Genomic DNA, 17,744 nt, shown 5'->3' on the forward strand with positions numbered 1-17,744 from the left:
AGGTTGAAAAACTTCTCTACAAAAATGCAAAGTAAGTTAAATCTGAATAGTATATAATAAAAAGTTAACTGTTACATTTTTTTCTCTACTATTATTCTGATCTAATGGTATGTTATTTTTATTATTTCTGCGAAGATGTTAGGGATTGGCCTTAAGGGCAAATAACCAATGCCACCAATTCAACTTGGAGCCTGTGAAGAAATAGTTTTAATGTATCTATTAGGCTGGCCTTAGATTTTCTTTTCAAGAACCAGAGTCCCCCAGTCACAAGACATAGGCTACAGAATCATTTATATTCTATTTTTTTAGATGAGGAGTAAATGTTTTCAGGAAGTTATTTACCTGACCCAGTTGGTCCGAGCAGCAAAATATTACTCTTTTCAAGTTTTATGTCATCATGAGAAGAATCCAATACTTCACCTCCTCGTTTTTCCTGAGGTATTTGTTGATTTACCTGTTGCTGCATGGATGCTCCTAAAGCATTCCCATGTGGACTAATTCCAGCAATCTGAAGCAATTCTGGAAAAAAATGCCAAAGGAATTAATCGAGCATTATTTGATTTTAGTTGAAAATGCCCATTAAAACTCCACATCTAAAAACCAATCACGTATTTAGAAAAATTTAAATATTTTGACATTCTGCCTTACTTAAAAAGGAAGGAAACCTCAAATTATCTAGTGCAAATGTACAACACACAATGATTATTCAGAGAATCTCAAGCAAAAGTGGGCTCTTTTCACCCTCCTCATTTATGTAAACCAGTATGAGGAATACCCTTTCACCAAGGAACGGCAGCATAAAGGAAGGATGACAGTGCTAGGAGTCTGAAAGCTTCAGCCTGGTCCTTCCTTTGTCTCTAAATGGCTGTGTATCTTGGGCAAGTCATATAAACTTTGTTTCTGTTTCCTAACCTATAAAACGGTAATACTATCTGTTCTATCATTTTCAAATACATGGTTAGGTTTAAGAATAAAATGCAATTGATTTGGAGGCACTTTGAAAGACAAGTGAAGGTATATTATTTTTTTCAGTACAAATGAAAAGAATCAGGGGTGTAAAGAAAGGGAAAGACACTGAACTGAGAAAGAGGGAGCCTGGGTTCTGGTCTCAGTTCTGTTGCTGTGTAGCTGTAGGACCATAGCAATCACCTAACTTTAGCGGGCCTACTTCCTTACCGATAAAGTAAAAATGCTGAGACAAATGGCCTCTACAGTCTCTTTCATATCTAAAAATTATTCTGTGAGTCTATCAGAGAAAACAAATATAGAAAGACTCACTATCCTTAGTCCTATCTGAATTTCTCACTTTATAGGATCTCAACTTTATCTTTCTAGTACTTTTATTAGAGATACAATGCTTAACTAGGTAGGACTGATATTACTGGTATTATCATCTGGGTCCCTAAAAACAACAACAAATTTATTCTCACTCTTAGATAAAATGAAAGAATTCCAATAGTCTTTTCAATTATCCATATTTGTAAATTTTTTATATTGCTCATGGTTCTCAGCATTTGAAATATCTGTGCTTATATCTTACTTTTTATAGCTTCTGGATTTATTTTTAGGTTGTTTCTAATAAATGGGTTAAGAATATCTGAACTTTCCAATGCATTATTATTAATCTAACCAACAGATGTTCCCCAGATGTAACTATTTTTCTGGTCCTAATTCCATCTGATTGTCACTCTCAAACTACCTCAGGGTCACACTTAAGATAAAAGATTATTCTGGTCATCAAAAATAATAATGTATTCAATAAATATTTTAATTTAATTAATGTGTGCTACATTCTGAGTTAGTGAATAATTCAAAATGCTATGACTCATTATAAGCCACATCGGGCAAAAAAATGCTGTCTCCTATATGATTTCATTTAGTTAGCTACTTTTCCCTAGGAAAACTGGTTTTTTAACTTAGCAAAATCTAGTTAGGAATTGTGATAATATAGGAAGGGGCCTGGCTCAAGTGTGGGTCTCAATGGGATAGAAATGACTTAGGTGAATAATTTGAACAAAATTCCAAGAAGCATATTAACTACAATGGAGTCACATGATACATGTATTTAACTTTATGATTTAAGTTAAAAAAAAAAGGAATAATTTAAATAGTGCAGACGATTGTCATTCCATTTTATTAAAATATGCCCCCTAGTAAATGGGATAACTCTCCTGTTCTCTGTTTGTTTCTGTTCCTACATATCTCTCCATGTATAAACAGCTCCCTAAGATGAGGACTATGAGCGAGCAGGCTAACATACTGGTTCGTTGCATGGAGCTCATCTGCTGTGTGGCCCTGACAAATTAAAGTTACTGTGCTTCTCATCTGTAAAATAGAGGTGAAAATAATAGCTTCTACCTCATAGATTTTGGGACAATTAAATGAGTTAACATATGTAAGACACTTAGAACAGTGCCTGGCAGATAGTTTTGTTAAGTGTTATAGAAGAACTTACTTATTAACATTGCTATTTTCCTTATGTTTAAGTATTTGTATAACTTAGCTCTTAAATGTAAGCCATTTCACCTAATACTCAACTTAAGTAAAACATTATGTTCCAATGATGGAGAAATAAATCATCAGTCTTTGGTCTCTGGCATGTGATTTCCAGAAGGAACTTTTAATACTATTTTGATTATATATGATTTTGGCCAGATGCCCTAACTTTAAAACCTAAAATGCCACATAGGACTTGTCACTATACATAGAAATAAATTCTATTTAAGCTTTCAAAATATTAATTTCCAAGTCAATCAATATATACAATTTAAATTACTTTTACCTAAGTTCTTAAATATTAACATTTAAATTACATTAAATCGCTACATATATTTCTTTCAAAATATTCACTATAGACTTTACAAATTCTTCCTAGCTTCACTAGCTGTCTGCCCAAATTTATGAATATAGTGTTGAGTATTTAATTATACCCTTGGATTTTAAAACATAAATTATACATTCATTTAAAGTTTGTTATTTAGATCTTACATTCTTACATAATTTAATTCTACTGTGCTGTATTTCTTAATTGTACCATGCATGATATAATCACTATTTCCACACAATTTAAAAACAGAGATAATATAATTTTATTATATGTAATAAATCTCATACCAGAGATAGTAAACTAGTCATTCTGAATATACAGCACACTTTAAATAGTAGATACAGAACACTGCTTGGTTCAAAGGCAAGGCAAATATAAAAGTATCAAACTTACTCATAATTTGTGAGGCTATATTAAGTTTCATAAACACCAAAAAAATAATGAGTGTGGTTTCTGGCAAAGAGCAGTTGGAAGATAATTTGCCTCTCCCAAAATCTCTGTCACTTATCAGGGAGGTCAATTTTAATTGCATGGCAAAAAAAAGGATAGAAAACAGCAATACAGATTTTTTAAAATACAACTATTAATGTGGAGGTCTACACTTATAGAGGAAAACTATATATAACACTTTTTCTCTATATTAACTTTAGAAAATATTGCAACAGAAAGTATAAAATCAAATGTTTTAAATAACCCAGCATATACAAACTGCACAAATTAGCTATGAAAAACTGTTGCAAAATCATATATACCATGTACTATAAACAAATTTAGGTAATATACATTTCTTGATAATACACAAGCAAATACATGTCTACCATTATTGCTGCTAAAGTATTCCACTGAGGTAAACCTCAAAAGGAAGAATGATTACAGAGGAAGACTTGAGGTCTTACTTACTTGTAAATCTGTACTCATCCTCCCGTCTTCTTATTTCTAACTCTAAGGAAGAGGATGAAAACGGCAACATGAGTATGTATATTCGTTTAGTTCAGGAGAACAGAGTTCCGCACTTCTCCCCCTCTTCCAAATATATTTAAAGAATGTATTTTTTTAAATCTTTTCACATTAAAAAGAATCTATTTTATGCATGATCAAAACCGAAAGTTTCTGTGATGACTGCCCTTGCACTGTTCACCATGTAAGAACTTATTCACTATGTAAGACCTTGTTCACCATGTAAGAACTTGTTCGTTATGCTTCAGAAGATTGGAGACTGTTGAGAATTAGGCTTGGGGTGGATTAATGATTGTGCATTGAGTCCCCTATACAGAATTTTATTGTTGTTAACAACCATTTGATCAATAAATATGAGAGATGCCCTCTCAAACAAACAAACAAAAAAAAAGAATCTATTTTACATCCTTTCCCTATTTAAAAAAACCCAAACATGCTTAATGATGGCTGTCTACTTGCTAATGTTCATATTTATCAAATACAGAGTTGGTGTCTTTTTTAAGACTAGAATAATTTAAGCTTCAACAGGACTATACTACAAATAATAAATTTTAAAAATATAAATAAATGTATGACTATAAATATAATAAATAAGTAAAAAAAACATAATATAAATACCATATAACCATTTGCTTTTCCAGCACCTAGACAGCTTAACTATTGATTTCCTCACTGAAAGAAACAGAAAGAATCATTTTGCTCCATGACTAGACAATGCTATCTGGACCTTATAAAGGATCCAAGTCTTCCATTAGTTGTTATGACTTACACTTTCTAAAAATAAAGTAACTGATACTACCACATAACTATTTTGCAGTAAGTTCAACAAGTGAACAAGTGTCTTCATTGAGCCAATTGGTTTATGTTTAGTACATATTAAAACTAATCAAAAGTATAGTTTTATAAATGTGAGTATTTAGCAGAACTCCCTCAAATCGTAAAATGGTGACTTAAAGAATGTAAAAGGATAGACTGCAGGCCTAGGTAAGAAGTCAGACCTCCCTGGCCAAAAAAAATCAAACCTTAGAAAATATTTACATTTTACTCTATTCATAGTTTAAAAAAAAATTGTTCTATTAATGTAACAAGATAATTTGTGATTCCACAGTATATTGGTATATTAGAATCAATCATTAATAGGAATTATACTTTAAATCACTTACAAATTTGCCCTTATCCTTGAGCTCTCTAGCTGGGGCCCAACAGGAAAAGAGTGCTTGGATATGTTCTGTAAGAGTTATGGTCTCCATTTACCTCTGACCTAGGGCAAGCATCCGGTCATGGGGAACTACCTGTGGTCTGCAATTCCAAGACGGTGTCTCAACCTCTACCCCAGTGACTTTCACACATTTTTTACTGAGACCATTGGTAAAAAAAAATGCATTTTACTCTGACTCAGAACCCATGCACATGTAACTCAAAAGTTTTAAGAAACAATTCTTAACTGTAAGTTAATGTACTTTGGTATTTCCTACTCACATCTATTCACTTTTTCAAAAAAATGTTGGCGATCTACCAAAATGATTTCATTATCCACTAATGGGAAGTGACCTGTACTTTGAAAAATGATGTGCTATACAAAAGCATTTCAAGACAAAAGAAAAGAGTTGCAAATAAAGATTACTTTTAAAAACATGTATCTCTAAGTTGATCAATCATCAAAACACTAACCTCTAGGTGTTAATGATGTCTGCTTCTCAACCTCGGCTTGCTGTCTCAGATTTGCTGGGATATTATTATATATTCTCTTATAATGATTGTACACAGCAACTGAAAGCACCTTCTTAGCAAATGACTGGCCAACAACATATTTGTCGAGGTAGTTATAAATCTGAAAAATGATTACATATGGATAATGCACTATGATCTATCATAAAAACACATACATTGAAAAGTTATATACTGAGCATATGTTTACAGTTTTAAATTTGAATAGACTCTCACCAAAAACAAAAAGCCAAGGGCATGATACCTTATGTGGCAATGATACAGAGGCCCCCAAGCTCTAAATAGACAAAAACTCAATTCTTTTGTTCTTTAGCCTAACAAAGTATCACTATACCCTTCTATCACTGATCCTAATTTTTAAAAGTTAGTATTAAAGTTACTTAGAATACCTACACATACCATCACAGGTCTAAAGGTACCATCAGTAATGTAAATCATTAAAATAATCTCTCAATCATATGAATAATATTCTTCAAAAAAATAATGTATTTTACAACTACCCTTTTCAAAAATAGGCATTCCATAATCAAAAGCCATTACACTACCAGTATCTATGTGTTTTAAAACTCACATTTACTTTGTCCTCAGATATTAACTCTGAAGTTACTCATTTATCTAAATGGCATTCTGAAAACTTTATTCTCAGAAACAAAAGCTCTATTCAATACTTGGATATTGCCAACAGCTTGGAACCTGGGGTAAATTCCTTCAGCTTTTAGTCAACAGAAATTCTTAATATCTACTAGCTGAAAATATTTAAATTGCCTATTTATTTTCTCAAACTTTGACCAGATGTCTAAAGTCTACACAAATTAATGGAGAATATAAAGCTTATTTAATAGCTGTATTTTCCATTATTTGTATGACACATTCTTTACCTCTTGACCATACATATCTTACTATGTTTTTTAAAAAAATCATCTTTTTCCTCATAAATTACACCCATCAATTATTAATTCTGCCACAGCGCATTTGGAGGTAGAGACAAACGCACTGGTATCTAAACACAGTAGAAGAAAGCAACACTGAGGCAGAAGGTTAGAAATCACCTAAGGGTGCATACAATATCTGAGACACGGCCAGGACAGAGGGCACACAGCCCAGGAGCAGGGCTTGCCATTCTCAGAAAGCGCACATCAAGTACCCAGTGGAGCTAGTGGTATATGCTGTATTTCATGTGGCCAAACCATATCTGAGACTCCTGGAAAGAGCCCATGCCACAAAAGCCACAAAAGGGCTATACAGGAGAGCCCAGGCACACTGGCCATGAAAAAACTGCTTGCTTCGATTGTTAGACTGAGGCTGTTTTACTATAAAGTAAACTAATCTAAAAGGGGAAATTGTAGGCTGGTGTTATTTAGGGGCCCAAACTAACAAAAATAAGCCCATAACTGCTCTATTCTTTGGATATCATTTTAGATCGATTTAGTATTAATGCTATTTTAATAATCATCCAACTGTTTCTCACTGCTACTGAATGCAGTAATGATAACATGGGAAAACAGCAATGGTCTCCATACCTAAATTCCAAGTATCAAATATCAATAAAAGCTAGTCCATATTATGAACTTAAAATACTTGTTTATATGCTAGTATTAGAATCCAACATAAATGGGGTAAGAGGTGGAAGCAATGACGTGTCTTCAAGATAAAATGCTGGTAAGACTGAGCTAAGACCCCTACCTTCTTAGGGGGAGGAGGTGGTTTCTGTTGGAACGCCAATTTTACAGCTTCTGCTGCTGATTCGGGTTCTTTAATTATGCTTTTCTTTGAGTCTGCTTCAGATAGCACAACAAAAAAATGATGACATTTTTCACATTTCACAAAACGGGTGGAAGCTGCAAAAGGAAAGAAAGTCACTAGAGAAAAAGAAATAATTCAAATAGTGTTTAACCTTAAAGACTCAATGTAAATGAAAACCATGTACTTGACAAGAAGTAGGCTTGTAGTCACTTCATTAGCCATAATAAACAGCCTAGCTTACACCTAAGCTGGTGATAAAGATAAATGAGTTCAGTAAACTACATTTTGTTTATTTCTACTAGATCTTTCACTTTGTGACATACTTCTTTAATAAGAGGCAAGACAGGCTGAGATTCAACTTCTCATTCACTAAAATTAATTTTAAAAAACACCACTCTAAGAATATAAAATAATCATTTATTTTCTAATACTTGAATGAACTGTGAAAAGTAAATTATTCTTTTTCCAACATAGTGTTATGAAAAATTTCAAACACAAAAGTTGAAAGAGAGAAATCAATTTTAGTCCCTCAAAATATAAAAATTGCTTTTCAAACTTATGGACATTCAAAAAACTGACTTGGTTAAGTATATAAAATTATTTCATACCTTCCTTATTTTCATCTTTACTCCACTAATACCTATTTCTTTAACCTACAAATCACTATGAAACTAACAAAATAACATTCTCAGTCATATTGACTTAAAAATAATCATACAGCTTTTGAAAACAACACAAGGGTAGTTAAAAGTCAGGATTAAAAGGGTCTCTCAATTCCAACGCATTAGCTATAGAATATAGTGTTAAACCAAAGGTGATTTCTTCTTCTCTCTCTTTTTAAAACACAACTGTTGGATGTAGACGTACGGATATATATTCTTAAATGTTCTCCAAGGCTACTCCTACTAATGGTAACCAGGAACCTCAGCAAGCAGCAGGGTACAGAATTTCACATACATTTAAGAGACACACAGCATAAAATACACAGGAATTAGTTACATGTTGGTAGGTCTAGGCAGTAAGTTTTTTGTGTTATCTTTGTGTAATCTAACTGAACTGGCAAAACTGCAAAGAAAAAGAAAATTTTAAACTACGGGATCTCTCTCCTTTGGGACTATTTTAACTACCTATCCACAGATTAAAAGAAAAACTGCACTAGCAAGCACACATAATCTTCACAAAATCATCTAAAATTTAAAAAGACAATTCCACATTTAAAAAATAAATTTAATCATTAACTCAATCAATTTAATTCTTATGTTGTCTGTTCTTAAACCCAAGGCAAATTAAAAATACATTCTGGATAAATTCTAGAAGCAAATTTTAAACTAGAAGAGGGACCATCCATATTTTCTACTTACTGACTACCTACAAATGCTTACCTAAAGAAAAAGATCAAGCTATTCCAAGTACCTTTAAGACAAGTCCAAATACATTATCACCATTTCCCACATTGGGACAGATAGTCAATGACTTTATTTTATAATGAAGCACCAGCTTTCAACTGTTACTGACAGTAAACAGGGCAAGGGTTAAAGAGCAGGGAAGCCTCTAATCTAGTTCAGGCTGTGTGACAGGAAAATCTGGCTGAGAACACAAGCACAAAATATTTCTCTAATGAAATTAGGTCACATGGAAAGAGATTAAACACTAACAAAATCACATCCCTCTTTGCTTACTTTTGAAGGGGTGCTTAAATTCTATGTGAATATTTATAATGCAATTTTGTATTGAAACACATTCAATATACACCCAAATTCAAGGATTCACTTTTATTTATCAAAGTGCTATTTTGGGAAAAAAAAAAATGCAAGTATTGCAATGCATATTTTTTGCTCCTAAAAACAAGGGGCAAAATCTAATTTTGTTAAATTAGCAGGGATAAACCTCTCCTCAAAATGATTATTACAAGTATCCTAAATTACTTTGTATACAGAATAGTGATCCATACCATGCTTATATGGTATGCCCACAACAGAAAGACTACCTTAGAAAAAAGTTTTTCAAGAGGTTTGCTTAAATGAAAGGTCTTCAAGATTTTTAATAATTTTCAGGGGTAACCTGGGTTATTTTTTTAGGGTTAACTTCAAGGTCAACATAAAATCTCCACACCATTATAGAAAAATTTAATACCTACTGCAAAACATGTTAAGTAAGCCTTCAAAAAAGTATCATACACACTAAAAATAAACTAACAGCTTTACCTTAAATAAAAGCGGGAGACTATTCATGTTTGACAAGTTATTTTTTAAAAGGGCAAAAGAAAACTAAGGAATAATATATATTAGTCCTTATAATAAAACATTTCTTAGATTATTTCAATTTCTGAGGATTTTCTATATATTCATAATAGCATCTATAAAAATGACATTTTATTTAACAAAGTCAAGCAAGAGTAATACCACGGTAAGAAAACACATAAGATCACTAAAAATATACTTGCAAGATGGACTATATATAGCAGGTCCATGAGCTAAGAACAGTATTTACATTTTGGAAAAAAAATGACAAAGTTGTATGAAATTCAAATTTCCATGTCCAAAATTTTATTGGAACCCAGCCATGCTCATTCATTGTCTATGATGCTTTCACAATGTAACAGCAAAGGAGAATAGTTGCAACAAGAGACCATATGGCTCACAAAATCTAAAATATTTACTATATGGCCTTTTATAGTAAAAGTTTGCTGACTCCTGCTATATAGCATTTAAAAGCAAATAACTATCCATAGAATGAGAGAAAGTATTTGCAAATCTTATATCTGGATAAGAGTCTAGCATTTAGAATATATAAAGTACTCTTATAACTCAATAAAAAGATAACCCATTTTAAAAATGGACAAAGGATTTAAACAGTCTTTTTTCCAAACAAGATATACAAAAAACACATAAAGAGTTGCTTAACAACTTTAATCACTATGGAAATGTAAATCAAAACCACAGTGAGATACCACTTCACATCCTTATGATGGCTACAATAAAAAAGATAGTAAGTGTTGAAGAGGATGTGAAGAAACTGGAACCATTACACTCTGCTAGGTTGTAAGATGGTACAACCTCCATGGAAAACAGTTTGGTAGTTCCTTAAAAAGCTCAATGAAGAATTACCATTTCACCCAACAATTCCATTCCTAAGCATAAAACCCAAGAAGTAAAAGCGCATACACACAGAAACTTGTACACAAATGTTCACAGTAGCATTATTCACAATAGCCAACAAGTAGAAACAACCCAATGCCCATCAACTGATGAACGGATAAACACTGGAATACTATTCAGCCACAAAAACCAATGAAGTATACATAACACAAATGAACCCTGAAAACATGCTCAGTGAAAGAAGCCAGAAACAAAAGTGATGCATATTGTATAATTCCATTTATATGAAATGTAAATTCTATTTATATGAAACATAAACAGAATGAGACAAAATCCGTAGACAGCAAGTAGGTTAATGGTTGCCAGAGCTAGGAAGGGATAGAAAGTGATTGCTAAGGGTTATGGGGTTTCTTTTTGGGGTGATGAAAATGTTCTAGAATTAGACAGTGGTGATGATCACACAACCTGGTGAATATACTAAAAACCCCTGAAACGTATACCTTAAAAAGGTGAATTGCATAGTATGTGATAAAAAGATGAATTGTATAATATGTGAATGATATCTCAATTCAAAAAGTTAAAAAAATTTTTAAAGCAAAGGATCAGACCTGTACACATTATGTATTAACATACATCTCTGCCAAAACATTGCTGAGTTGGGAAAAGAAAAAAGCAGTTTGCAAAAACATAAACAATATACCATTTATGCTTTAAAAGCATATGTTTGATGAAGATATACTATGGAAATATATCTTTAGCTTTGCCTATAATGTTATACTTTTTTTCCAAAGGGGGATAACACACATGTATTCCTCAGGTAATTAAAAATAATTCAAAATGATAAAAACATGGACAATTGCCTCAACAGTCTATTCACAGAACTACAAGTGACCAAAATGCATATAAAAAGATGTTTATGAACTAATAACTACATAAATGCAGATTCAAACAAAATGAATAACCTGAGATCAAATAAAACTCTTTAGAATAGGATGACATGATTTACAATGAACAGACACAGAAGATCCTGGCATTCTAAAGGGATGCATACTGAAGAGACTTATTACGGATCAAACAAACCAAGGGAGGAGGGGCTCCATTCATTGTTGGGGCTTATTACTCCTACACAGTAGAGCTCCAGAGGAGGGACAGTGTCATGTTTTTATTTGTGTATTTTCTGAGCCTAGGAATGTCTGACTCAATACATGTTTGCTAACTGAATAAATTATGTATAAGTATATACTCTTACTCTTTTCTTCCACATTGTCATTCCCACATACCTTCCCAATTAGACTTCCCACAGGAAAGAGACCTCAGCCTTGAGGAGATTTGATACACACTAAATACTGTTTTTCACACTTGGTCTCATTGTTACATAGATTCTAGGTCACCACCCAACATCTACAGAATCTTATCTCTAGGGAAGAAGGAATCTGTATGTTTAACAATTACCCTCAGTGATTAATACTACCTTGCAAGTTTTGAAAACACTGCATAAAAGAAAAATAAATTTAATCCCAAGAGGATCTAGTTTATCCTTAAGAATTCTAGTTGGTAAAAATGGGATAGGAACTTCTGAATAGCAAATCTTCATGCTCTGGGACTTTGAATGAATGAATTAAACTTGCTGAATCTCAGCTTCTTCATATATAAAAATGAGGATATTCTCCAACCTGGCAAAAGTAAGATTATGAGAATAAAACTATACATACTGGCATTTATTAAATGTTAGTGATTTTTTTCCTTTTCTACTCTAAGAAATCATTCTTTAGGTCTATAAAGGTTGAAATCTTTTTCTGGAAAAAAAAAGGGAAAATACCTTGATTAAAATATATGTACTATGACACTGCCATTATGAATTGAGCAATTCTCAGACTTCTTAGAATTTTACTATATCACACCAAATTTGTTAATGGAAAATGTTATTTAGAAGTTATGTCATTCAGTTCCACCACTTTCATTTTATGTTATGATCTAAATTAACATTCACTCAGACTGGTTTTTCTTTTTGACCTCTTACTAGGCAAAACCAGGAAGAGAACATACCAGCTGTAGAATGGAACTACTTTAAAAGTCTTCCCAAAACTATAAGGACTACAATACATGTAGTACTTTTCATTTGGTGGCCAACTCATTTTAACGATAAATGTGAAACGGAAGTCTCAATATTTGGGTTAGAATATAGAAAATCCTCTCCAGCCAATCATCAGAAACTGAAACTTCTGCCAAACCTGACCATCAACCTTTTCACAACTGAATTATATAGGAAGGCTGACATGGTGGTGCAATGTAATTTACTCTTGAGTCATTACCATTAACTCTAATCATGTAGGAAATGAGTTATTTGATTTATTAAGCAAAATATCTGCAGTAGCATCATTGCATAATGTCATAGAATTACTGACCATACAGCAAATGTAGGACTGTTGATTTCTTCCTTCTCTTAGCATCTGAATGATTAATAATTATCAGACACTTCCTAGAATTACGGGTTTAGCTCCTCTGGTATGTACTGAAAGACAGAAAAGTACCTTACTATTTGAATGACTGACCTCTCTAGCTATCTAAGATGCTTAAAAGGTATCTGAAGAATGGAGAAAGCCACACAGAATAATAAGCCTTGGTTCTCCTACAGCTTAGTGGTCATATACATGAAAACTCACAAAATCAAAATTTAAACTAAACACATGAAAGCAAAGTAAAGAAGCAAACAGTGTTCTTAAATTTTCTCTTACACCACAGTGCAAAATATTACCAGTCCTGGGGATTTTTAGAATCCAGTTAACATAAGAGAGAATCGTGTAAGTTCAGGAAGACAGTAACTCTGGTTTATATAATTCATATAGGATTATACATTTTATAATATTTTATAGAAAAGGTAGGGAACAGAAGAATAGAAGAAGTAATACTTACACACAAAGGTCTCTACATGAGTGCACAAGTCACCACATTTAGGACAGCGCAGCTGGTTTCCACCTTTCCCAGAACTCCCAGAGCCTGATTTCTTACTGCTTCCCTCACTTGCTGATTTCTAATGTTTGTGGATGAAAAAAAAAGACAGTGTCAATTATTACTTTCAGCCAATCATTTTACATGTAATTTAAATATAAACAGTTTGTAATTAACCTTTGGAATTATTAGTATAGTTTACATCTCTACTATCTCTGGTGTCAAAGACGTATTACCACAAAAATAAAATCAGTTCTAGTAAATATATATTTATCTGTATTCCTTCTTTACATGGATGTAGTAGCATGAATAATAAAAACTTTTCTTTCAATTACTCAAACACTAGGAAAAACGTTACAAAGGTAAAAAACTACATTTCAATGGCATTGAATCAGGAGTTACTATCACGGCATGTAATAACTCTTAACTTACTTGAATCTAACTTTTCTCATCTCTAAAATGGGGATAATTTTACCTACTCAGAGAATCATTCTTAGGATTAAGTGTGGATCTGAAAGCACCTGGCATTTTGTCTTTCATATTAATATTCACTTAAGTGTTAGTTAATTCACATAAAAAAATTGACAATAATTCACTGATCTAATACAATCATGAATCATCTATGCTAGGCTACAGAGTAGCCAAACATTAAGTCATATGGGCATCTAAGATTTTCAGGTAGAAGATGAAGTAGTTTATACTACAATGAGATGGAAGAGCTCTGTGAAAGCAGGAAATGGTGTTTATTCCTAACTCAATACTATACAGATTATTCAATTAAGCATCTTAACTACTTTTGGGTGTTAGAAAGAAAATGTAATTACTGCTTACTAAGTGGAACACTTATAAAACTTTAATGATTCAAACTAAAACACAAAATAAAATTACATAAAATTCTTTAGATTTTATATATTTCACATTTCCTACAGAAAACATATAAACCAACGGCTACAGAGTACTATTATCATACTTAATTGCTTAAAGGAGGGAAATCAGATCCATGTACAGATGCCAATTAGATAAAATACCTTATTTCCATCTCCAGAGCCATCTTTACTCATCCCATCTTTTGACGCAAAGTATGCTGGTGTTTCTGTAAAGGTTCTAAAAGGAGTTCTTCGTAGAATCTGGGTTTCAAAGGTCCCAAGCCTTCCTAAAACAGGTATATGAATGCGGCCACAAGAAATACCTGAAAAAATAATGAAATATATTAGTCTGTATGTCAAATATTAACATTCCTCCAGTAAATCCCCTGAAGACAAAAATTCCATAAGTATCAAGGAAGTTGAAAAAGCTATAGCTTTCACAGCAGTAGTACAAACTGGTAGAGAAAACAGTATCTCCAGCAGAGGCAGAGCCTTCTCAAAAATAGGTCAGACCTGGGCCTCCCTCAGATTTCCAGACCTGTCCTTTGGAAGTGAGGAATACCACCCAAGGAATAATGAGTGGCTCTTTCAAAGTTTGAGAGGTACACAGCTCAACATCTGCCTCACTTATAGTGGGGAAAAGGTCATTTACATCTATATTATTTCTGCCAATGAGAATAAGCAATTGACATGAACGCCTCTGTCTCTTTGGTTATATGGAGGTAATATCTGCAACAATGGAAACAAACTTCAAATGTTCTTTAAAGTTATGTGTTGTTCATTAAAATGTATTTTAATGAAATTATTTCAATTGTATAGAAAAAAGAAATTGAGTAGATATTGTGTAACCACTATCCTTTCAAACATTTCAACCTTTTACCATATTTAAAGTTAAAATTCTTAAATCACTGTTAATTAGCAACTTTCCTGGCAAACTTCTTCTGTAAAGGATTAGAACAGTATTTTCTGCTTTATAAACTGTGTAGTCTCAGTCCCAACTACTCTGCCTATAATGTGAAAGCAAACAAACAGATTGTAAACAAATGGGTGTGGCCAGATTTAGTTCCTGAAGTTGTTTGTTGACCCCTGGTTTTTCTAATATAAATACAAAATAAGCCCTCAAATAAATTTTATTCAATGGAAAAGAACCATATGGTATACAGAGAAGCAGCATATCCTAAGCTGGTCTTTAAAAAGAGTGCTCCTTATGCAAGAAAATGGAACTGTTCTATGTTAACAAAATTCCATAGATTTCAGTACTGTAGGGTTACTCAGAACTTTGCATAAGCTAACATACATTAATGAATCACTAGGAAGGAAGCTACCCAGCAGTTTACCAGAGTGCTGTTAGGAAGCAAGAAGCCACAAAAGAAAGGATGGGGGCGGTGGGTGTATAGTTAATACTTTTTAAGTTTAAGAAACTGATTTTGCCTCCCTCATTTCATTCCCTACAAAATTCTCAACTCAAGCTTAAAATTTTTATTTCTACATATGTTAGGGCTTTTAAGAGATCAGGCACATATGTATATATTATAGCCAAATGCAAAACTTGGTTTCAAATTATGCCCTTGGAACAATTAAAAAACAATTGCTTAGTTATATGACTTTATTAATTCCTAATTTTCCAATACACTTGTGTACTGTTTAAATGAGTTTCTTCAGTTATCATCCTAAGCCATCTCCAGTTCCACAAGTACAAAAATGAACTCACCAAACTTCTCAGGAAACATAATTAAGAGACAAATTTTCTCATCCCTATATAAATTCACTAAACACTAAAAAAATAATAATGCTTATGACATACCAGTCTCTAAACTATAGACTATAAACTTTTGCTTAACACTATCAAACTTGAATATTTGGGGGAAAAAAAAGCAAATCTAGAAAAAGTAATGAAGGAGATGTATAGATGAAATCAAGTACGCAGAAAAGTTAATGGATGCTTAAGACAGATAATGGGTATTTGGGTGTTCACTGTTCTATCTTGCGTGTCTGAAAACAGTTAATGAGTAGTTGCATAATACAATTATTATAATCAATGTAGCAAATATAATTTTTTAATTAAACCATTACAAGCTTTATATGAGGCTATTTACACTTGGATATTGAAAACAAAACTTAACCCTGAAGTATCCCATACAGTGTATTATTTCCCATATACAATAAAATAGATCTTTGAAAATAGTGTTTAACAATTTACTGTATCTAGCATTACTAGTAAATAAGCTGAAAGTAAATTACTTTCAGGAATTTAAGAGAAATGAAAATTACGAACACCATCCTTTTAAAGTCTAAGTGTAGAAAGAAAAATAAATCCTTCACCTTAAATAGCTTAGCGAGTAACATATGAAACCAATGCAGCCAGTCACTACAGAGCATGCTACCTGAGAAGCATGTTCATGCTACTTAAAACTTCTAAATTGAAGAATTTCTTTGCTGGCCCTGAAGGTAGGGTACTTCAGTGCTGTTTTAACATTCTGTACTATATGGGCTGTGCCAACAAGAGGCCATAAACCATCAATTCTCAGATGTGTGTATCAGAACCATCAAGCGAGCTTGTTACAGCACAGGGTGTAGGGGGTCTCCCGGTTCTCACCCAGAGGGTCGGTCGGCTGGGACTCAGGAATGCATTTCCTGAGCAAGTTCCCAGGCTATGCTGATGCTGCTGGTCTGGGACCACCTACTTAAACCGCTGTGCTGAACAGGTTATCAGTTACTCCCCAAGTGTAAGAAATCTCCACTGAGATCACTGCAGCTAACAATTCAGTTTTCATCCTTTGTCATGAATTCCTCTGACAGTCTGGGGAAGCCTACAGATGAAGCCGTCTCAGACTAACGTTTTCAAGTGTATAGAGTATATATGTAACAATAGTGGTTACACTATCCAATTATACTGAAATAGTTATCAAAATACTTTAAAAATTGGTTTATTAACAAGCAAAATTCAATTAAGATCTAACAGCTTTTTAAAATAACTAGCATGATTTCAAAGTAGTGAAAAGCATAAATATTTTAAGATATCTGCAATTGGTAATGTGATATGAAAATATTTGTGTCTTTAATTGGCAAAAAATTCTCAGATACTGCTACTACTCCTCTGGTTTGTTGCTTTCATTCGTAATGGAAGGAAATGCTGTATTTCAGTTTAAGATTAGTGAAAACAAAGTTTACAGAATCTCTGAATTCTATGTATCTCTGGACACTTTGGAGGCTGGTGAATCCCAGGTGAAGAATCCCTGAAAGCCAAAAAGGGAAGTGTGAAGGATATTTCGAAAGACTCCTTGGCAGCAAAGAGAGAAAACAGTTAAAAGTTAAACCATTTAGAAAACTTCTGTTGTAAAGGTCTCTAAATTTCAAAACAGCAATTTTTTAAAAGAAATACTGAAGTAATTGTGTATCAATTTTAGGGCTATTAAGAACTAGGAGAGTATTTATTCAAAATTTTTAATTTTCTGACTTCCTATATTCAGCCTTGAATTAAGCATACTCCAAAAACAAATTAAAAATTAAAAATTATCACCAGTTTATATTGACAATATTTAAGGGTGTGTAATAATTGATTAAATGGCAAATCAG

The 17,744-nt window shown here is 32.8% G+C and overlaps 1 protein-coding gene across 1 annotated transcript in view; it reads right to left on the reverse strand.

Annotated features, from left to right (window-relative positions):
* Positions 1-17,744, reverse strand: part of CLPX (caseinolytic mitochondrial matrix peptidase chaperone subunit X) — a 32,739-nt gene that overhangs the window by 11,905 nt on the left and 3,090 nt on the right. The window contains exons 2-7 of the mRNA XM_036932314.2: positions 14,331-14,491; positions 13,267-13,384; positions 7,196-7,350; positions 5,456-5,615; positions 3,728-3,769; positions 343-519 (exon numbers count right to left, since the gene is read on the reverse strand). Coding sequence (XP_036788209.2) covers positions 343-519; positions 3,728-3,769; positions 5,456-5,615; positions 7,196-7,350; positions 13,267-13,384; positions 14,331-14,491 — 813 coding nt within the window. The remainder of the gene's footprint in view (positions 1-342; positions 520-3,727; positions 3,770-5,455; positions 5,616-7,195; positions 7,351-13,266; positions 13,385-14,330; positions 14,492-17,744) is intronic.

The sequence above is a fragment of the Manis pentadactyla genome, chromosome 11 (genome assembly GCF_030020395.1).
Source record: "Manis pentadactyla isolate mManPen7 chromosome 11, mManPen7.hap1, whole genome shotgun sequence".
In the NCBI taxonomy this organism is placed as follows: domain Eukaryota; kingdom Metazoa; phylum Chordata; class Mammalia; order Pholidota; family Manidae; genus Manis; species Manis pentadactyla.